Here is a 22,528-nt window from a genome sequence, read left to right on the forward strand (position 1 = left end):
TGATCGGTTTAGAATATTTTATAATTTTAATTGTAGAAGGCAGTGGGTTGGGTGAATATATGTTCGCTTTTTTCAGAAAAATTGCGCCCTCTTGTGGTGGAAATTACTAACAGAAAAGGGGGTCTCAGAACAAAAGTGGAGGCAGAGGTCAAACTCTTGTTTATCCTCACCATTAAAGCTGTGTGTAAGCCTCATTGCCGCTCTTATTCAGTAAATCCTCACAAAGTGTCTAAGAAATACACTAAATAAATACATTCCATGTTTCAGATTTATTATAGAACAGAATAGAATTTAAAAATCCATTTATTGTCCCACAACGGTGTTCTGGTGTTTACAGCAGCAAAAAGATTATACAAAAAAGGGTCACACAAATTTGAACCTTAGAAAAATTTATAAGAATAACAAACTAGTGAAGAGTTAAAAGATAAACAATAAAATACTGTACTGTAGTGTGTTTTAACAATATGAAACTGTGCACCTGGAGAATAAATAACCAATTCTTCTCCATAACAGTGCCTTTATAAACTTTTGATATCTACACACTTCACCTTTGTGGACTGTCAGGTCTTTGTGGCAGGTTTTAGAGAAATTGAAACAACCCGCTCAACTACAGTGACAAAACTTTTAAAAGAGATGCATTAAGAAAAAAGGAGGCGGACAGGTGGGTGTAGATCCCACAGGACCAATCACAGCTGGTCATCAGGTCAGTACTTATCTGAAGGCTGCCGGGTCAGGCTGTGATTTCTGATTCTTTCTTCTTTAAACTGAGATCCACCTGCAATCACAGTATGGTAAGATTCACATTAAGGGAAAACCAGCCATTTAATGTACATTAGAAATTTGACATCTTGTTAACTGCAATCTAAAAACGTATTTTTTAATGTCTGTATTTAGACAACCTACACGGATAAAGGGGAGAAGGTAAGATTTAAATGCTCTAAAGTTGATTTTGTGTTGGTTGGTAGCTGTAAACCTTTAAAAATTACACTTTTTCTATATGTTTTAGCCTTTAAGGGGACGATTTGTCAGGTTTCATCATATCACCTTTTGGGTTGGCAATGCTAAGCAGGTGAGTATCTAAGCTGCATATCAGATCATTTAGTGTGCAGAACATCTCCCATCTGCAGTCAGTTCTTCTGTAAATGATCTTCAGTCTAAGAAAAGTCGGACCACTTTCCAGGCAGCCTCCTTTTACTGTGACAAGATGGGCTTTGAGCCTCTGGCCTACCAGGGTTTGGAGACCGGCAGCCGAGAAGTTGTGTCTCATGTCATCAAGCAGGACAAAGTATGGAGTTTAAATCTAACATCTCAGCGTCTGAGTTCCAAACATTTTCCACCGTCTGCTTAATGACAGCCTCCTCCTGTGTCGTTGCAGATCATCTTTGTGTTCCAGTCTGCACTAAACCCTGGAAACGAAGGCAAGTTTCCTCCTCAGGACACTTCAGACCCTCTTTGAGTGTGATTGGCAGTGTCCTTGCTTTTTGAACATGCCTTTTCTCCTCTTTCAGAGATGGGGGAACATTTGATCAAACATGGAGATGCTGTGAAGGACATTGCGTTCCAAGTGGAGGACTGCGACTTCTTGGTCAAGGTAACCTGACAGGGGAATCTTTTTTGGGGGAAGGCCTTTACAGCAGAGCCTTGGCAAATTATTCAGACTCCTCACAGTTTTTTTTTTTTTTCATATTTTGTGACATGACTGCTACAAACCTGATTATTTATTTTATTCAGATTTTTTTGTAATAAATCAATAGTGAACTAAAGTGAAGTGGAAGTTTCCACTTGTTTTCTCTGTTTTCTTTTTACAAGTAAAAATCAAAAGAATAGTTTTCTTTTATCTTTTGCCCTTCTTAATAATTGCCCTCAAATATTAACCACGTATTTAAAATGCATATATGTAAATACCCCCAGAAGACCTTTAGATGATCAGTGAAGGCTTTAGAGCTTTATTAGAGAACATTAAAGAATAAGCAGCATCATGAAGACTGAGGTTAGAGATGAAGAAGTGGGGAAATTTACAACAGAGATTAGATTGTGAAACATTATCCCACTCTAAACATCTCAGACCACACCGCCTAATTCTACATCCAATAATGGAACCACTACAGCACAGCAGTCAGACTCACCAAAACATGGCTGTCAACCTAAGCTGGCAGTCTGGGTATTTATTTTATTTATTTTATTTATTTATTTCTTATTTATTTAATCAGGACAGAACACATTAATAATCAATCTTATACTTCTGTACAGGTTGTAAATGAGCCAGATTATAGCATAGCTGCTAATTTACATCTGCCGTAGGGGGAGCTTCATTTAAAGAAACAAAAGAAAGGTCCGCGTTGACTCTGGAGGAGCAGCTACAAGGTCCACCGCTCAGGTGGCTCCATTTGAACTGGACAAAATCAAAATCTAGATGAGTCATTTTGTCTTAAAATAAGTGCATTTGTTCCTGGATTGAGGAGGTAAAAGAGACATTTTACCAATGCAACAAGACAATTTACATTTAAAATAGGAAAAGACAGTTGCATTGTCTTATTTCAAGTACATATTATCTAAATATCTTATTTTATGAGTAAAGTACTCATTCCATTGGCAGATCATATCATTTACCCACTCAAATTAAGGCTAAATACACTTAATTTAGGACATTTTTACATATTTCTAGATCGCTTTTTCCAGTGTAACAAATGTTAGTTATGCTCTCCAAAAACTGATTTAAAAATATGTTAAAAAGTTCTTTAAATAATTGTGTTTACCATCATATCAAGCAGGTAAATAAAACAATCTGCCGGACTGAGTATTTATGCCCTGAAAATAAGATTATTAGATGATAAGCATTTGAATTTAGATATTTTGTTATTTTAGACATAAATCATCTTATTCCATCGGCAAATTTCTTAAATCAAGAGATAATAAACTTATTTGGAAGTAAAATTTCTTATGCTGGGGAAGGTTCTCAGTCATCCAGGTCATAGTCATACCAAAAAAAAGAAAATTAAAAACAATCCACTGGACTTTGTTTCCAGGTTTGAAGATGTTTCTCTTCCCATCCAGGAAGCCTATCATTTCAAAATGTCAGGAATAGCGTTGAGTTCGAGGTTTTATACAGTAGCCCATCAAAGCCTTGTTTCTGTTTTGAAAAAAAAAATTGAATCTTACTAATCAGATCTCTAAAGAATTAGATTTTAAGTGAGATTTAAATTATTTATCTGGAAACATTTTTACGTGGTTTCTGGAGGAAAGTGTCATTAGATTAAACCAAAAGGGGAGCTTTGCAGGACAATATTTGTTGGAACAAAAAGAGGAACAAGGCCCGGAACTTTGTGCAAACCATTTCGATAGTGACGCCTGAGGACACCAGCTTCATGCTGTTGAAATACTTTACGTCAGCAGGGACAGAAGATAACATGAACCTGAATCCAAGATAACCCTGCAAAAAAAAAAAAGACTTCAGATGGTGGATATTCCCCATTAGGAGGACAACATTAACCAAGATCCATTGTGTTGATGTATTTATGTTCCAGAAGGGCTGGTCAAAACCTAGACTGAAATGAGAATCTGATGAAAGACTTGAAAATAGTGCTCTCTATCTGAGTGAGGTTAAGTTTGTTGAGAAGAACAGAAACAGATTCCCTTCTCTAGGTCTGATGGAGGGATCCCACCATATTGATTTGCTCCATCACATGAAAGCCACATGAAATACATTACAGTTTGATTATTGCATTATAAATGTTGACAGGGTTTGAATACTTTTGCAAGGCAGCAAAGTAGTTTTTTTTAAATGATGAATTATCATGAATTATTCATGATTAGATTTGTTTAAAATACTCACAAAAGTTAAAAGAACTCAAAGGATGTGGAAAAGTTCTAGTCATGTTCCTCGCTGTTGTGTAATAACAGATATTGAGCAATCCGAGCACATAGGTGTTAAATGTTTGACCTGCAGCGCACTCAGGCTCCCCTGTTTCAGTGAACTGTGTTTTATGTTTAACTGTTGGTTTCCTACTGTGTGTGTTTGTGTTGAAATAACAGCAAACATGAAAGCCGTGCAATAGATGCTGCGGCATCTGAACCTTTAGCTCAGTCAAGGTCAGGCGCTTGGATAAACAGAGTCTCTGCAGTCTGGATGCAGATATCAGTGAAGCAACATGTTTCTATAAAACCACAGATGAACAACCAAAAAAAAAAAAAATTACAAACCTAAAGAAAGCTGTTTGTTTTAGAGCCACTGGAGGGCGCCAGTGAGCCATTTTCGAAACGTTCTTAGAACCTTGTGTTTCACTGGGACTGGATTCACCAACATTAGCAGCTTCATCATTTTCAAATAGAAGGATAATTATAATGTATTCTTTATTTATCTTTTTTTTTTTTTTGAATTTTATTTATTACATTTTCTATCTTTTTAATAGATCAAAAATACATGTTTAACAACATAGAAGGAAAATACTTAAACAAAAAAAACTGAAACAAAACAACATAAAAAAAAAGAGAAAAAAACCTCTTACAATATCTATAATACAAAATCATAAAGTTGAAATACACAGCCTATACATCTTGTACATATTGCTGGTTCCAAAAAAAGAAAAAGAAAACATTAAAAACAATCCACTGGACTTTTTTTCCAAGTTTGAAGATGTTTCGCTTCCCATCCAGGAAACTTTTCAATTCAAAATGTCAGGAATAGCATTGAGTTTCAGGTTTTATACAGTAGTCCATCAAAGCCTTGTTTTCATTTTGAAAACATGCAAATTGAAAGGGGTCAATCTCCTTTGGAACGGGGCTTGTTTGGCTTCTTTTTTTGTTAGACTGCAATACCCCATACCCATCTAAGTGTCTGAAAGGCCGGTCGTTAAAGGCCGTATATCTTGCTGGCTTTCCAAGAAGTCTGTAAATTGTTCCCATAGTTTGTAGAAACTTTGTAGCTTCCCCTTTTTAACATAAGTCAATTTTTCCATAGCCAGAGTGTTAGACAAGGTCTGGTATCAAACGTTGACAGACGGTGCTTCCATAGCTTTCCATGAGATAGCAATGCAGTCTTTAGCTTGCAATGAGCCAATGGTGTAACGACACAACAATAGGCCCGTAAGCCACATTATCTGGGTGGTTCCCATATAAAGTACAACACCCTATCAAACACAGCCCCTCCCCTTTCGGCAGCTCTTCTTTCCTTTTTCTTTTCTGTTCCTCTTTTTGGTATCCATCGTCGCTAACACATCGTACGTAACGGTTATGGTTTTAATCTACTACCTGGATTACCCATAATTCCAAGTCGTATTTTAAAAAATAAAATCCTCAAATACGTCGTTCTTTTAAGATCTTTATTGCGGTTTGAAACATATTATATGAGTGTATTTTTTACCAAACGTCTAATGAACTATGCACAGTTTTTAACATAGTAATTAAAAGAACCACTGTCTGCTTTGCTGTTGGTGTCGTGTTTAAACGGCTCACCATCACGGTGAAATCTGGCATGTGCTGCGGTATAAATAAGGTCCAGTCAGATACGTTAACATCAGGTGGGTTTAAATTTTTTGCACCATTACATCTGCAAAGAGACGTCCTATAACTGCGTTGGCGGCCTGCCAGGTGTCAGTGACGGGGCCCCTAAGAGGTTGGGGGCCCCTAAGCAGCTGCAGTCTCTGCTTACCGATAGTTACGCCATTGCAATGAGCACACATATATACCATCTTTTTCTCAGCATTCAACAATCTTAAGTCTGTTGGGACAAGTCCAAGAATGAACAACTTAGGACAGAATCTGTTGGAGCTAATGTCAGAGACTCGTTCTATTACCTTTACCCAATATTCCCTCATTTTAGTGCAGGCCCACAGTGTGCCCTCCTCTACACCACACTTAATGCCTGTATTATTTATCTAATCTAAACTCTGTAGAGTGCCTTTATATTCAGCATAATGCCTCTAAAATTACAGATGTAATTTGGGGTAATTTCACGTGCAGCTTTGCATTGTTAAAGAAATATTTGCAAAGTTTCCTTTTTTTAAACAAACATAATTGTCAGATGGTGTCTAGATAACAGCAGTTTTCACTGATTCTCTGTTGGATTTATGTCTGGATTTGGTCCTTTCAGATGGAAATAGTTTGATTTAAACGTGATGCAAAGCATGATGACATCACACATTGCATTCTTCCATCTGAGCTGTGCATCCATGCTGCTCCTCTAGATCTACCATCATCCTATTGGCAGTTTTTTGTTGTCAATGCTTCTCTTTGCCTGACTTCTCTGTTTAGGTGGATGTTTTGTTGGGTTTGGACTAATTTCATAATCTCTTTGTAAATTGTCTGCTTTAACAGTTCCTTTCCCCCCTTTTGAATAACAGAAACTGAATTGAAATTGCCCAGAATGAAGCTGAATATGCAAAATTTGAAATTGAAACATAGAGGTTTGAAAGTGAAATTGAGTAGATTTAACACTGTGAAACTGAATAACATTTTTAATTCATTTTAATTGGCATTGAAACTATATTATTGCATTTGAAATTCAGTTTTACTCATTTCAAATTAAGTACTAGGGTTCAAATTTAATTATAAAATTCACTTTTTTGTGCCACACATCTGGGTCCTTGGAGAAGACCAGAGTAATAAAACACAGATTCACATTAAACAACAAGACAGCACAACTCTCAAATTTATATTAAATTTCTTCTAATATACTTCTTGTAATATACTGGATTGCACAGACGATGCAAAACCTGTTAGATTTAATGCAAACCTGAGAGTTTTGCTGCTGGTTATTTGACATGATGCAGGTTATTCACCAAACTCCTGTTGCTTCTAGTTTCCAGGTCCAAATGCAGCTGCATAGGAAGCTTAAACATGCATCAATCTGTGTTTGATTACTCGGGTCTTTCTCATAGATCTGTGGCAAAAAACAAAAAACTAAACCTGAACTCTAAAATTTTAAGTAAAATGAGTTTATTATCGATGCATCAAAATACAGTTTGAAAGCAAATAAACTCAGTTTCAAATCTTTAATGATTATTCAGTTAACATCATCAGAAATGGGGCAAGGCTGTCTTAAGGGTATAGTATTTGTGTATCTAATTTGCCATTTATAAACAAAAATAAAACTTTACTACACAACTTGGCATGTGTTAACTTGTAAATGTGTATAAATGTGAGATGAGACAGGGAACTGTCATGTTGGGTTCTAGGCATCTAACCCACATGCAGAAACACTCGTGAAACAGAGAAAAAGTTCAAAGGTTTATTTACAAGTTAACAGTTATTGTGAACAGGTTCTTGGCTCGGCAGACAGGTCACGGGAGGAACACCACTGAGGAGGACAGAGCAGTTAGGGTTGATCCAGGTAAACTGCAGTTTTACAGATGACGGGGTAAATACCTGCTCAAAGGTGGAACTGATCTGCAGGGGGGAAACCTTGAGGGTCCAGAGGCTAGTCGGCAGGCAGAGGGCTGAGGGCAAAGGCAGAGGCTTAACTGAGTGCAGGCAGGCAGATTCCAGACAGAGATAAATCTCCAGGATTTCAGGTTTTCAGACAGGACTCAATCTGTGAGGCAGAGAGAAACAGGGTCAGGCAGGTTCACAAAAATCAGAGATACAGATCTGGTTGTTTGGCTCAGGTCTAGCTCTACCATTACTGGCAAACACTCTGGCAGGGAAGTGTTAGCCTCCTCCTCCTTAAATAGGGCTTCCTTGATGAGCAGATGGAAGACAGGTGTCGCAGTCAGCTCATGCCCCCAGGAGATCTTGTGCGCCCTCTGGTGGAGAAAGTGGACAAAGCCTCCAGATCCCAACAGGAACACAGTAAGAGTCCGGGAGGAATGACACTCTGATGAAGCTTTAGCTACGATGGTGGAGGAGGGGCTGGAGGTGCTCACTAGGTAGCACACAAGTGCAGATCGAAGGCCTTTTAAGTCTTTTGGATGTTGATTGGCTTTCGTGGAGGTGTGGTTCAAAGCTGATTGGCTGAGTTGTAGGTGGATTTAGGAGAGCAATGAATTTCTTCAGTTGAACTTCTGCCAAGGCTCCATTTTAAGGCCAATATCTAATCTTTTTAACTTAATGAAATCAACCACAAGGATTTTTTTTCTGCTGACAAAACAGAAGCTAACCTTGAAAAAGTAGCTTTTACTTGTAGTTAGCTTTTAACAGAGTAACATTCTGAACTGGTAACTTTAGTTGCATTTCAGTGAAATCTTTTTATCTAGGTTGAGTTGAGTGACTTAAGTGTTGTTTTTTTGCCCTCTTTCCACTTTTGCATTAAGCATGGAAGTACAAGAATAAAACTAGATAAACTAGATTTTATTTATCACAGTAAATCCTCATTTTCATCTACTTGATCATTTTGAACCACCTCTGTTCTGTTTTATGTTCATGAAAATATGTAAAGGGCGTATGAGTACTTTAGTAAATCACTAACTGGCCGTTGTGTGCTCCTGTTTTTTTCTCTGCTGACAGACGGCCCTGGAGAGAGGAGCTGTGGTTGTGAAGGAGCCCTGGGTGGAGCAGGACAGCCACGGGAGAGTCAAGTATGCTGTGATTCAGACGGTACATAAAGGGTGATTCACACACATAAGCCACGGGTAAATACAGCAAAGAATCGGAGATTGAATAATGATGTTGTGCAAAAACGTTTTGTCCATAGTATGGCGATACAACCCACACACTCATCGAATACCTCCAACCCTACAAAGGCCTGTTCCTGCCGCACTACAGAGAGCCTCTGTTTAGGGACCCTCTGCTGGCCAAGCTGTGAGTTTGACAGTGGTCCTCCCTGCAGCCAAACATCAGAAATCAGCTCATATGACGTCATTCCTAATGTTCTTAAACTAAGCTTTATGCTGTTTTGCATGTATATGCTTATGTTAAGACTTGATAAATATATGTTATTGAAGCAAATCACTGAGTATTCTAATAATGTTTAGCTTTAATGCAGAATAATCTAAAGGTTTGTTCATTTGGTCCTCACTTTTCTAATGTTTTCTTCAGTTTACTCAACATTTCAATTAACTACAATGACTGCTTAGAAAGAAGTCATTGTTCCTTTTGAAATCAGTGGAATTTTCCAGAAATCTGTCTGTTAAGTTTTCCTCTGTTCTGCTTTCTTTGCAGTCCACCCCCTGGTTTGAACTTCATTGATCACATTGTGGGAAACCAGCCAGATGACCAAATGGTGCCAATTTCTGACTGGTAAAAATCCTGTTGAAGTGCACGTACACCCACTGCAGGTTGAGCAGTCACACAGGGCAAAAGAGGACAAAGTAAACACTAACCCCCCCATTCAAGAGTGACATGTTTGGACAAAAAAAAAGCACAACTGCTGCTTCACAAAACCACAAGTGAACATTTATTTCCTTCCAAAAAAGGTTCCTTCCTCATGTGTTTAGTGTAGTTTTTGAAGTGTGCATTAAGGCTTCCCCCCCAGGGCGGCAAAGCCATGTATGGGGGCCAAATGTAAAAATTTAACAAAATTTATTGTCACATTCCTGCTTTTTTGCACTCTTTAACTTACTTTTATGTTTTTTTCTTCACATCTTGGGGAAAAATACTAAATATAAATGTAAAATGTTATATGTTATGTCTAAATTTATATCTTCAATTTTTTCTACATTCTATATCAGTATATATAGAGAGGGGGAAATAAGTATTTGACCCCTTGCTGATTTTGCAGGTTTCCCCACTTACAAAGAATGCAACGATCTACAATTTTAATCATATGTATATTCTAACATTGAATCCCAAAGAAAATTCCAGAAAATCACATCATATGAATTTATTAAAATTGATACCATCTGATGAGGAAAAACAAGTATATGACCCCCTACCAAACAGCAAGTATTCTGGCTCCTACAAGCCAGTTAGTCTTTCTTTAAGACACAGCCCCAATCCCAACCAAGTATCTACATCAAATACACCCGCCTCACCTCGTTACCTGTATAAAAGACACCTGTCAACAAACAACAAAATTATAAATCATTGCATTCTTTGTAAGTGGGCAAACCTGCAAAATCAGCAAGGGGTCAAATACTTATTTCCCCCACTGTATGTTATGTTATATTAAAATCTTAAAGCTGTATCTAAATCGAAATATGCATTCTAAATCCTACATTCAAGTCTCAAATCTAAATTTAAACATACATCTTAAATCTAAATTCAAAATTTAAATATATAACTTTAATCTAGAATGTTAATCTCAATTCAAATCTGTATCTTAAATCTAAATCACACATCTAGATTTACATATTCTACATCCTAAATCTAGATCTATTTGATGAATTAAAAATTTTACTGAACCAAAATAAAATATATCTTAAGTCTAAATCTTAAATATAACTATATATCTTTTAAATCTTAGATTTTAAAGGTTGAATCCAATCGTAAAGATACAGCTTAAAATTAATATCTGATTATATTAATCTTTAATTTTAATCTAAATGTAAATATATATCCTAAATCTTAAGTATTAATATATATCTAAATCCTAAGCACATTTCAATTTAAATGTTAAATCTTTTTAAAGATTTAAAGATATAAATCTAATATATATATATATATATATATATATATATATATATATATATATATATATATATATATATATATATATATATTTATAATATACACATTTTAAATTGAAATCTAAATAAATGTATTTAATCTAAACTCTATTTTAAGATAAATACCTTAAATATGGCTTCTGTCAGTGAGCCCCAGGGCATCAGTGGCTACAGTGTAGCTTTCCACCATTGGGGGTGGGGGGTGGGGTGCAGGTTGGACAGAACTATGGATGTAAAAACCAGCAGTGTTCCTCACCCTCCAGGTATCAGAAGTGTCTGATGTTTCACCGCTTCTGGTCGATAGACGACAAGCAGATCCACACGCAGTACAGCGCGCTGAGGTCCATCGTGGTGACCAACTATGAGGAGACCATTAAGATGCCCATCAATGAACCCGCCACGGGGAAAAAGAAGTCACAGATCCAGGTGGGATTTACCTTCATCTTTCATTTTCTAACACTCAACAGAGAAAAAAATTACTGCCGTGCCAATGCTATTAATGAAACTGATGTGTGTGTGTGCTTATATGAAGAACTGCATACTACTTGGATGTAAAATCATTGCCATCATGGCTTTGTCAAGCTGCTGCTTACCTTTGTGAAGCAGGAAATAGACTAATACAAAGTGAATCCAGTAGAACTGTTTATTACCTGAAATGAGTGACAATAGTTGAATAAAATTTTGGTTCTCAAAATGGTATTGGTGCCTTTTTGTTGGTACTCGCCGATACCGATACCACCATTTTAATGCTGGATTGGGGCGCCGCCTGATACTGGTATCGGTATCGGTGCAACACTAAAAACAAAACCCTCTATAACCTCTAACATATTTAATTATTAAAATTTTTTTTTTAATATTAGTGATTTATTGAGAATGAGATTTATTTGGAATTTAAACATCCATCTGGAATATGTTCTGGTTCAGCATCTCTATGTCTACAGGAATATGTTGACTATAACGGGGGACCGGGCGTCCAGCACATTGCCCTCAACACGTCCAACATTATTCAGGCTGTGAGTGACTGATCAGCAGGAAAAATAAATAAATAAACAATCTTCCTGAATGGACATCCTGGATCCAGCTTTTTTTCTTTTTTTTTTTGTTCTTTTTTGTGCCAGACAGATTGAAAAACTGCGAGAACGAGGAATGGAGTTCCTCTCTGCTCCAGACGCGTACTACGTTACTCTGCGGGAGAAACTCAGAACAGCCAAAATACGAGTGAAGGAAGACCTCGACCATCTACAGGTGAGGACACGCTTTTTAAAATGCTTCATTAAACAAGCACTTTTTGGCTGAAAGTTAATGGTCCATGTTTGCTTCACAGAAGCTGAAAATCTTGGTGGATTTTGATGACAAGGGTTACCTTCTTCAGATCTTCACCAAGCCTGTGCAAGACAGGCCGACGCTTTTCTTAGAGGTCATCCAGAGGAACAACCACTTTGTAAGTTTGCAGTAGTGCACTTTACAGAAGAGGCACTATGAGAACACTGAGAGGAGCAATACATATGGGCTGAAATGGACCCAAGTGTCAGATTAAGATTTTAGCTGAGTTACCAAATTACTAAGCAGTCTCTTCTTCCAGAGTCCTCTCAATCATCTAATTTGGAGGTCTTCAACAGGGGGTCTCCAAACCCTAGGGGGTCCATGGAGGTTCTGCATGGGGGTCTTGAAAATTTTGGTTGATTAGGCTTTTTTTTATATCCCCCCTGCAATGTTTTCCACTGATTGAAATGTCTTAAAATCCACATTAACATGAATTCAACACACTGTAGTAAACAGATAAATGGAGGCAGAAGATGTCTTTCAGTCATCAATGCACACATTCAGCGACACACAGGAGCTCTTTCAAGCTGGACACCGTTTCATTCACAACACCTGTTCTATCAACCAGGAATCAGAATCAGAAATACTTTAATAATCCCAGGGAGAAATTACTTTAGTTACATTACATCTGTAATAGAGTGATTATAGCATCAGTTTGATATAACACAATTTCATACCATATATATAATTAGGGGGTCCCTGCTCCATCTCGCCATTAGTTTGGGGTCATTGACCTGGAAAACGTTGAGGACCCCTGATCTAAATACTTGATTGAGGTGTGTTGAACCAAAGGCAAATCTAAAAGTTGCAGGATAACAGCCCTCAGGAACTGGAGCTGTCCACCCCTGAGTTAAAATAATGTAAATATTTTTGGAGTGTTCAGATTTTAATCGAACAGGAAATCGGTATAGATCAGTGTTATAGCATGGAGGAAACATGCTGTAAGCTGCTCAGCGAAGACATCAGAGGATTTCCTGCTGTAAGTCCATTTAAGAGCTTAAATTGTTTTTGACTTGCCATTTTTAACAACATTGTTGCTTTTCAACCTGGTGGATAGAATCACAAATAAAAGTTACAATCAGAGAGATTTTTATTGACATAAATGAAATAAATTCTTTGGAGCTCAGACCCCGGCAGACGACTTTGATGCTGTGAATTGTCATGAGCTCTGATGAAGGATTTAGCAAAAGTAGTGTTCTCCCCGGAGCCTGGGCACTGGTGGTGGAATAAGTCAGAGGATGAATGAGACTGGAGCTACGTTCCCAGCGGATGTGATTTGAGGAGCAGAAGCAGCTGGTTTAAATGCAAATTCTATGGTTGATGTAAATCAAAAGATCATTCAGCACATCTAGAGCAGCAGGAGCAGCGCATCTTTAAGCATCTGAAGCAGCGCTTCATGAGCTTCTGAGCATCTGAGGCGCATGACGCCATTCGCAAGCAGCAGCTGCTGGAGTTGGAAAAACTGAACTTTTGCTGCTCGACGCATCACATCAACCAATCAGAGAAGCTGATCTGGGAGCTGGCAGGGAGACACACCCAGCACTGCTGATGCAGATTCGTATGATCACTCCTGGAACAGCTTAACGCCTAAATTAGCTTAAAATGTCAAACCGATGCCAGCAAAATATGTTTGCTTTTATTATTCTGGTGCCTGCAGTTTGTATCACATATCTGGAAAGTGCTAACATCTACTTCAAGTCGCCACGAACAGTAGGGGCTTTAAGAGGCAGCTGCTGCTGGTGATTCCCAGTACAGAGCACCTCTGGTATGTGGGGGTCTGAGCGGATCTGACAGGGAATTAATATTTGAAGGCAGGATCGTAATCTTGATGATCTGACTATACAGATGAAGTTTTGAGGTGGGCTTTCTCACTTAAAAATATATTAAAACTACTTTTTACCCACTGATCACAGCGAATAGAGCAAAGCCGCTTTCTGCCATTGAACACAGGAGCAGCAGAAGCATCTGATGCTTCTGGACAATCATTACTGGATGTGCTGCAGGAGCAGAAGCGCATCTGACCTTAATGTGTAAAAGCATCAAAATTGAAGCAGCAGACACTTTTTTTCTGCTGAAATTGTGTTTAGTTTGAACGTAGCATGAGTGTAGGCTGAGAGGGAGGGAAGAGATGGGGTGGAAGTGGCTGGAAGTTCAGCATGTGTGCAGGAGAACGGCATCTTGAACGATGATTGGCTTCAGAGGGGCTGCGTACCCAACGTCGATTGGCTGGAGCTTTGAGCGTCAAAAGGTGACCCAGGTGGGGCTGAAAAGGTTCTGCCAGCTTCAGTTTTGGATTTAGATTTTTTTTTGCCAAATGTAGGAATGATTTTTTATTTGCTAGTCTCAATAATTTTTTTTCTTTTTACAACATTTTATTACTGATGACAAGAAGTTCAAACTGGAAAGATTTAAATAAAAGGTAGATGGACTAAACTTATAGAATCTTCTTTTAGACAATAAGCTTTACACTATAGCTCACAAAGCAGCACACATTCTTTTACTGATACCAGATGGGTTAGTAAATTAGAGTGAAATGTTTTGCCCAGAGGCACATCAACAGTTAGTAAGTTGAATGCCAGAATCCCACCCACAGCCATTTGATTACAAGAGTCAGGTTCATAATGAAATAAACAACTATGGATGCCTTCCCTAAAGATGTGTTAAAAATGTATTTTTTGAAAAAAAAAAAAAAACTCAATTAAGATAAATTTGACTTTTTATTCTGATCAAAATGTCCAGAAACTTCAAATTAATAAAAATGTAAAATCTTTTGTCATCTTTACCATCAGGCAGCAGCCATGTCCCAAATGTCATGTGTTCCTGCCACTTTTGTTGAAATTTGCATTTTTCCATTGTCTTGCTTTTTCTCCACCTTGAGCTTGTTTTTCAGACATACAACTTTCTGATCAACCGCAAGCAGTTCCGTGAAAATATATATTGCGATATATCTGACGAAATTTTTATAAATGTTTTTTTTTAATAAAGCATTTTAAATGCCACAATAATCACATTTAATAAATTTTAATGCCAATTAAGGCCTTCATTTAAAAAATAAAACTGTAATGACTTAATGATTTTTAATGACCCGTGGAAACCCTCCATTGGCAAAAACAAATGAAAAATGATTGTTACAGAATTAAATCAAAGGGATCCCAGGTCCACAGAGTCTGCATAACAACTATCAGTGGTTTAGGAAGGCGAAAATTTTTGGTAGCTAAGGCTAACATTGTGCTTAATATTCCACCAAATATTGATACTTCATTTATTCTTGTTTATGGAGCATTCAAATAATAAGCTTATCTAAATAAAAAGCTGTATGATCGGGAAGAGAAAGGGCAGAAGGTGGCAAAGACATGATGCCCAGTGATAAATAAGGCGGAAGACCATGTGTCATGACACTTAAAAATACCTGGATATTTGAAAGAAAAACTAACTGAAATCATATTTCAGTAAAAATGTATAATTTTAGTAGGATAATGATTCAAATTAATAATCCAGATCAACAGTAAAACATTTCAGCAGACACAAAATTAATTTCTTTCTGCCTCCATCTCTTCAAGAACACCAAAATGAGCATTCAGGTTTCTGGGCTTCCAGGAAAGATGCTGCAAAAAAGGGATTTCTTTCCAGAAAGCATTCTCACTATGTCCTACTGTAACAATGAGCCATTGTTTATTGTATATTGGCCATAGTAGCAGCTAAACACAGGATCTGGTTTTCTACATTGGTTTATATTTGTTTGGGTTTTGGTTCTTTGGTTGGCCAAATCTTGTTTTTATTTTTGTAAAAAGGTAAATTGATTTCACTTTAATATATATATATATTTTTTGTTTATTTATAAAAGGGACATTAAAGATTTAAAATATTTTGAAATACTCACCTCTGCTGTTTCACTCTCCAAGCAGGTGTGTACAGGACTGTACCATTGGATAATTGAAGAGGGGGGAGGTTGATCTGATGTATGGTATTTTCTTTATTGAGTTTGAGTATTTGTTTGGATTGAATTAATTTATTTGTTTCTGTATTTATTGGTAAAAGTATTTCTTAAGTAGTTGTTTGTTTAAACCAAAATTTCCTTTTCTTCTTATTGTGAAGCTGAACAGTCTTTTTAAAAATGGTTTCTTCCAATTTAGTTCCTCCTCTATTTAAGAAACATGTCTGCCATTGTTCTTGGTTGGTGTGGTTTGGTTGATGTCCTGCACAAGAAGAAATTAAAATTTTGTCTGCTGAAAACTCTACAAAGCATGTTCTTCTTTCAACCAGTTTGGGTCCCACCTCCAAGACTGCTTGGCCTCCTGACAAGCATGTGACAAGTGGTGTCAGAAGCTACGGTTTGAAACTACATGCTAAATTATGCCGCGAGGTGGAAAGAAGGTGGAGCACCAAGAGGGACCAGATGTTGGTGAACCAGTTCCCTCTGATGAGCAGCAGGGAGCACCAGCAGCAGAAGACAGCAATCCTGATAAATTGGAGGAATTAACCAGTCTGGTAAAGTCTCTAATCCAATCCCAGGCTTCCAGAGATGAACAACTGGAAAAGGAGTCCACACGGCAAGAAAAAATGATGAAGTCACTGAAACATCAGTTCCAGCAGATTCAAGCTCAGGTGAGACAACTGAGAGATGATGTTGACAAAAGTACTGGGCCACAAGTAACTGCTGATGATGATGAAACTGAAGACACTGAAGATGATGATTCTGATGGTGCTGATTATGAAGTATCTGCACGTGATCGACAGAAAGACCCACCCATACAAAGAGTGTTAAGGTTACCCAAACAGCCTAAGATCCTGCCATTATCACCAGAAGATGACATTGAACATTATTTGATGACTTTTGAAAGAATAGCTACAGTCTGCGGTTGGCCAAAAGATGAATGGGCAGTTCAGCTTGTTCCCCTGCTCACTGGTAGAGCAAGAAGTGCATATGTTCTAATGGATTTTGATGACTCAGCCAATTATGAGAAGGTCAAAGAGGTGATTTTGGCAAAGCATGAAATCACACGTGACACATACAGGAAACGGTTTCGTGCACTGGACATCAATCCTGGTGAAACCCCACGTGAACTGTATGTCAGACTAAAAGACCTCTTTAATAAATGGGTGAAGCCTGATACTTCTACAGTGAAAGACATCTCAGAACTTCTGATTCTGGAACAGTTCCTGAGAATGATGAACCCAGAGATGGAGATTTGGATACGTGAAAGGGACCCCAAGTCTGCTGAAGAAGCTGCTCAACTTGCAGAGGTGTTCCTGTCTGCCAGGACCGGGAGCCACAGTTCAGCCTTCTACAGTGACAGCCGTTTCACTGGAAGCAGTAAGTCCTATGGGGGTGATGGGGGTGGACAAATTCAAAATAGGTCCCACTGTAATTTCAGAAAACCTTTTTCTAAACCTGGTGTTTCAAAACCGAATAAGAATAGACAATCTTTTTCCAACTCTAGACCAGACACTCGCTGTTACCTCTGTAATGTACTAGGTCATACTCAGTATACATGCCCTTCAAGCAGACATACTACACCCTCCCTGCTGTGTACAGTTCCAAGACCGTCTCAACCTCTTCCAGTTCAAAAAGAGGTTTTAACTGTCCCTGTTCTGATTAATGGTCAGCGTGAGGAGGCCTTGTTAGATTCAGGCTGCTTTAAGTCTGTGGTTCACTCTAGTATTGTGCCAAGAGACCTGTGGGCTGATGCTTCGGCTAACATTTGCTGTGTTCATGGGGATGAGAAGGTATACCCTACAGCTGAGGTTTACCTAACTGCTGATGGTCAAACATACCTTATGTCAGTAGCTTTGGTGGATAAGCTCCCTTATGCTGTTATTTTGGGCAGTGATGTTCCAGTTCTTTTTGATCTCATCCATCTAGCAAAAAACAAATCCCAGCTGAATGGACAGAATAGTGTCTCGGCAGAAGCTCAAGGGGTAGAGAGACATTTAGTGGGGAATATTCATGCTTCTTGTAATATGGCAATCACCAGAGCTCAGGGAGCACAGAACACTCTTGAGGAGTTACCTTTTTACCATGCAGAGCTAGATGGGGGCCCAGTGAGGCCGCAGAAGACCAGAGCACAAAAGAGGAGGGAGAAGTTTTTGGTTTCATCAAAAAACCTGTGTGAAGTTATTAAAGAACCAAGTGAGGCCATAGATTTTGAAATTCCCTCAGATGTTGCTGCACTTCAAAGGGCTGATCCAAAACTAAAAGTTTGGTTTGATAAAGTTACAGAGGTAGAGGGTGACAAACTACACACAGCAGATTGTCTAGCAGATACTACATATATAATTAAAAATGGCATTCTCTATCAAAGACAGGGCATGATTGAGGCTTTGGCATTACCACAATGTTTAACACAGAAAGTAATGGAGCTTGGTCATTCTGTTCCATGGGCAGGTCATCTAGCATTTCAGAAATCCCTCAGAAGGATAGCCAGTAGGTTTGTTTGGCCTGGTATGTACATACAACTGAAAGAGTTTTGTGCTACATGTCAAACTGGCCAGCTAACATCACCTTTGGGGGTACCACGGGCCCAACTTCAGCCATTGCCGCTAATTGCTACTCCATTTGACAGAATTGGAATGGATATAGTAGGGCCCCTTGAGAAAAGCTCATCTGGCCATAGATATATCCTCGTTATTTGTGATTATGCCACTCGTTACCCTGAAGCATTTCCTCTTAGATCTATCACTGCTAGGCATGTGGCTAACTGTTTGGTCCAGCTGTTTTCGAGAGTGGGCATACCCAGAGAAATCCTGACTGACTGTGGCACAAACTTTTTATCAAAACTGCTGCAGCAGGTTTATGGGCTGTTAGGTATTAAGGGTATTAGGTCCACCCCATATCATCCCCAGACGGATGGGCTGGTGGAGAGATTCAATCAGACTCTAAAAAACATGCTGCGGAAGTTTGTCTCCCAAACAGGCTCTGACTGGGACCAGTGGCTGCCATATCTTTTGTTCGCATACCGGGAGGTTCCACAAGCATCCACAGGTTTCTCTCCTTTCGAACTTCTCTATGGTCGCCAAGTCAGAGGACCACTGGATCTTTTGAAAGATCACTGGGAGACTCCGACATCTCAACAGGACAACGTGGTTGCCTATGTTCTTCAGATGAGAGACAGGTTGGAGCGGATGACGACACTAGCACAGGAGCATATGAAGACCGCACAAGCTAACCAGAAGTTCTGGTATGACAAAAAGGCCAGACAGAGAACTTTTCAGGTTGGACAGCAGGTCTTGCTTCTTCTACCCACCAGTGACAACAAGCTGCTGGCCAAATGGCATGGCCCCTATGAGATCACAAGATGTGTGAGTAAGGTCACGTATGAACTCCACACACCAGATAAACAGAAGAAACATCAGTGTTTTCATGTGAATCTTTTGAAGGAGTTTCACTGTCCTTCATCCAAGCAGGTCCAACTGTTGAAACAGGACTCACCTCAGCCACATCTCTTCATTTGTGAAGCGGAAGAGGACAGAGAACAGGAGTTCCCAAGAAAAGACCAGAAATCCATGACAGTGGATCTGTCACATCTTCAGCCTGGTAAGCAGAGAGAGATCCAGGCATTGCTTGACCCAGACCTTTTCACAGAACGGCCAGGTTTTACTACTCTGGTTGAGCATAAAGTTCATCTCAAAGCTGATGCTATACCACGCCGAAGGTCCTATCGGATCCCTGAACGTCTGCTGCCGAAACTCAAAGAGGAAGTCGAGCTGATGTTGCAGCTGGACGTAATAGAACAATCTACAAGTGAGTGGTGCAGTCCTATTGTTTTGGTTCCAAAAAAAGATGGTTCTCTAAGATTCTGTATTGACTTCAGATATCTTAACTCAATGTCAAAGTGTCAGTCATACCCAATGCCAAGAATAGATGAGTTGTTGGAGAAGGTTGGCAATTCAAAGTTCATCAGCACTATTGACTTGAGCAAAGGATAATGGCAACTCTCCTTGGCACAAGAAACTAAAGAACTGACAGCTTTTACCACACCATTTGGTTTGTACCAGTTCAAGGTGATGCCGTTTGGTCTACAGGGGGCACCAGCAACATTTCAGAGACTCATGGACCAGATTCTTCGAGATGTACCACAATTTGCTGCTGCCTATTTGGATGATGTGGTCATCTTTAGCCAGACATGGGAGGACCATGTTACTCACCTTCAGCAGGTTCTTCGGCTGCTAAAAAAAGCTGGGCTTACAATCAATCCTGGCAAATGCTCCTTAGCAAAAAGTGAAGTGGAGTATCTGGGCCATATTGTTGGTCAAGGTGTTATAAAGCCTCGAGTTCGAAAGGTGGATGCCATCCACTCCTATCCTGTTCCAAGCACCAAAAAGAGGGTTCGAGCATTCCTAGGACTGGTAGGTTGGTTCAGCAAATTTATTCCACATTTTGCTGACAGAGCAGCGGTGTTAACTAATCTCACAAAGGTTTCAGCACCAACGAAAGTGAAATGGACCGAGGACTGTGACAGAGCCTTTAAAGACCTGAAGATGGCCATAACAAGTGAGTCTGTTCTTCACACCCCTGATTTCAATAATTCATTCATTCTTCAAACTGATGCTTCAGCAGTTGGCCTGGGAGCTGTGCTTTTGCAGGACGTGGATGGACAAAGAAAGCCAGTACTGTTCCTGAGCCGGAAACTTTTGGATCGAGAGACACGTTACTCGACTGTGGAAAAGGAGTGCTTGGCCATGAAGTGGGCAATTAGTTCCCTGAAGTACTACCTCTTAGGACGTCACTTCTACCTGGAAACTGACCATCGGGCTCTGCAGTGGCTCAAGAGGATGAAAGAATCGAACACTCGTCTCACAGGGTGGTATTTGTCACTTCAGCCTTATGACTTCACTATTCACTATAGGTCAGGAAAGGCAAACCTGGTGGCAGACTGTCTTTCCCGGGTACATGAAAATTGAAGTACTGTATTCTTGGGAGAAGGGGGGAGGAGATGTAACAATGAGCCATTGTTTGTTGTATATTGGCCATAGTAGCAGCTAAACACAGGATCTGGTTTTCTACATTGGTTTATATTTGTTTGGGTTTTGGTTCTTTGGTTGGCCACATCTTGTTTTTATTTTTGTAAAAAGGTAAATTGATTTCACTTTAATATATATATATATTTTTTGTTTATTTATAAAAGGGACATTAAAGATTTAAAATATTTTGAAATACTCACCTCTGCTGTTTCACTCTCCAAGCAGGTGTGTACAGGACTGTACCATTGGATAATTGAAGAGGGGGGAGGTTGATCTGATGTATGGTATTTTCTTTATTGAGTTTGAGTATTTGTTTGGATTGAATTAATTTATTTGTTTCTGTATTTATTGGTAAAAGTATTTCTTAAGTAGTTGTTTGTTTAAACCAAAATTTCCTTTTCTTCTTATTGTGAAGCTGAACAGTCTTTTTAAAAATGGTTTCTTCCAATTTAGTTCCTCCTCTATTTAAGAAACATGTCTGCCATTGTTCTTGGTTGGTGTGGTTTGGTTGATGTCCTGCACAAGAAGAAATTAAAATTTTGTCTGCTGAAAACTCTACAAAGCATGTTCTTCTTTCAACCAGTTTGGGTCCCACCTCCAAGACTGCTTGGCCTCCTGACAAGCATGTGACACCTACATGTTTGTAAAATGTTATGACAAAATTGGGCTTAACTACTGACGACAATGTTTACACTATTGTTATTTGCTTTCTCCACCTAATGAATGTACTTAAATGAAAGGTTAGATTTTTCTCCATTGATGATGCTACAGTAATTAAAGAGGGAGCCCTTTCATGTTACTTAAAACAATTGAGGCAATTAGCAATAAATAATCAAACGGCTTCTACAGCAGTTTTATAGGGTTAGTCACCCTGAGGTGATTTGATTTACAGGCCTGTGATCTTTTTTCCCCTCCTGAAAGGCAGTGAGTGATGCTTGAACACCTGCTTCCAGCTCCCACCCAATGAGAAGTGCATCAGACCAGCCCACTTGTAAAAGCTCAGTAAATCTTTCACAGATAGGTTCTGATTAAAAAGCAAACCTTTCCACAGTGAGGCGGGGGGGATCTTGGCTTTGGCTTGCGCCCCGTGGCGCTGCATGTATGACACCCGGCACCCATCCTGCCTGTCAGAACAGGCGCGTCTTCTCCCTCTCCAGGGTGTGCAGATGTGAATGGAAAGGATGAAAGTGTGTAACTGAATATGGAACCACACCAAAGACTCCCAGAGCTAAACCACCAACACTTGATCTTTCGATTATCTGTGAAAATATTTCTACCATTAATTTGGGGCGTTCGGAGTGGGAATATTTGAACTGGTGTTTCTTCTTCTGTCTTCAGGGCTTCGGGGCAGGAAACTTCAAGTCTCTCTTTGAGGCCATTGAGAAGGACCAAGATGCCAGGGGCAACCTGACTGTGATTACACCTGAAGGGAGTGCCCAAGCCTTCCGCTGATCTCACACCACACTGAGTCTCATTCTGAAGGCTGCTGGGCTGCAGGCGATTCCACACAGATGAAAAACACTCACAACAGCTGCAGCATGTCAAACACATGAGAGTGTGTGAAGATCTTTATGTGATGAACTGTGAGCTTTTGATCAACTTTGCTTCAGGATGTCAACTGTTTTACTAAATAAAAAAAGCTTGTATCTCAGTCATGTGAATGTGTCAAATAACATTTTTTAAAACATTCAAACAAAGAAGGTCTG

General features: G+C 39.1%; 1 protein-coding gene across 1 annotated transcript; it reads left to right on the top strand.

Annotated features, from left to right (window-relative positions):
• The first annotated feature begins 670 nt into the window (after positions 1-670).
• On the top strand, positions 671-22,477 carry hpda (4-hydroxyphenylpyruvate dioxygenase a). The gene is made up of 14 exons (XM_038288309.1): positions 671-791; positions 895-921; positions 1,007-1,069; positions 1,181-1,285; positions 1,376-1,418; positions 1,509-1,591; positions 8,440-8,529; positions 8,627-8,733; positions 9,094-9,171; positions 10,802-10,964; positions 11,480-11,551; positions 11,661-11,783; positions 11,863-11,979; positions 22,161-22,477. The coding sequence occupies exons 1-14, from the start codon at positions 789-791 to the stop codon at positions 22,272-22,274; spliced, it is 1,188 nt and encodes a 395-aa protein (XP_038144237.1). The 5' UTR covers positions 671-788; the 3' UTR covers positions 22,275-22,477.
• Positions 22,478-22,528: the final 51 nt, after the last annotated feature.

The sequence above is a fragment of the Cyprinodon tularosa genome, unplaced genomic scaffold (assembly GCF_016077235.1).
Source record: "Cyprinodon tularosa strain WSP-4 unplaced genomic scaffold, ASM1607723v1 ctg251, whole genome shotgun sequence".
In the NCBI taxonomy this organism is placed as follows: Eukaryota; Metazoa; Chordata; class Actinopteri; order Cyprinodontiformes; family Cyprinodontidae; genus Cyprinodon; species Cyprinodon tularosa.

Coding starts and splice junctions, on each gene's coding strand:
- hpda (XM_038288309.1), top strand. Junction 1,419..1,508: donor ACTAAACCCTGGAAACGAAG/GCAAGTTTCCTC, acceptor CTCCTCTTTCAG/AGATGGGGGAACATTTGATC. Junction 8,530..8,626: donor AGTATGCTGTGATTCAGACG/GTACATAAAGGG, acceptor TTTTGTCCATAG/TATGGCGATACAACCCACAC.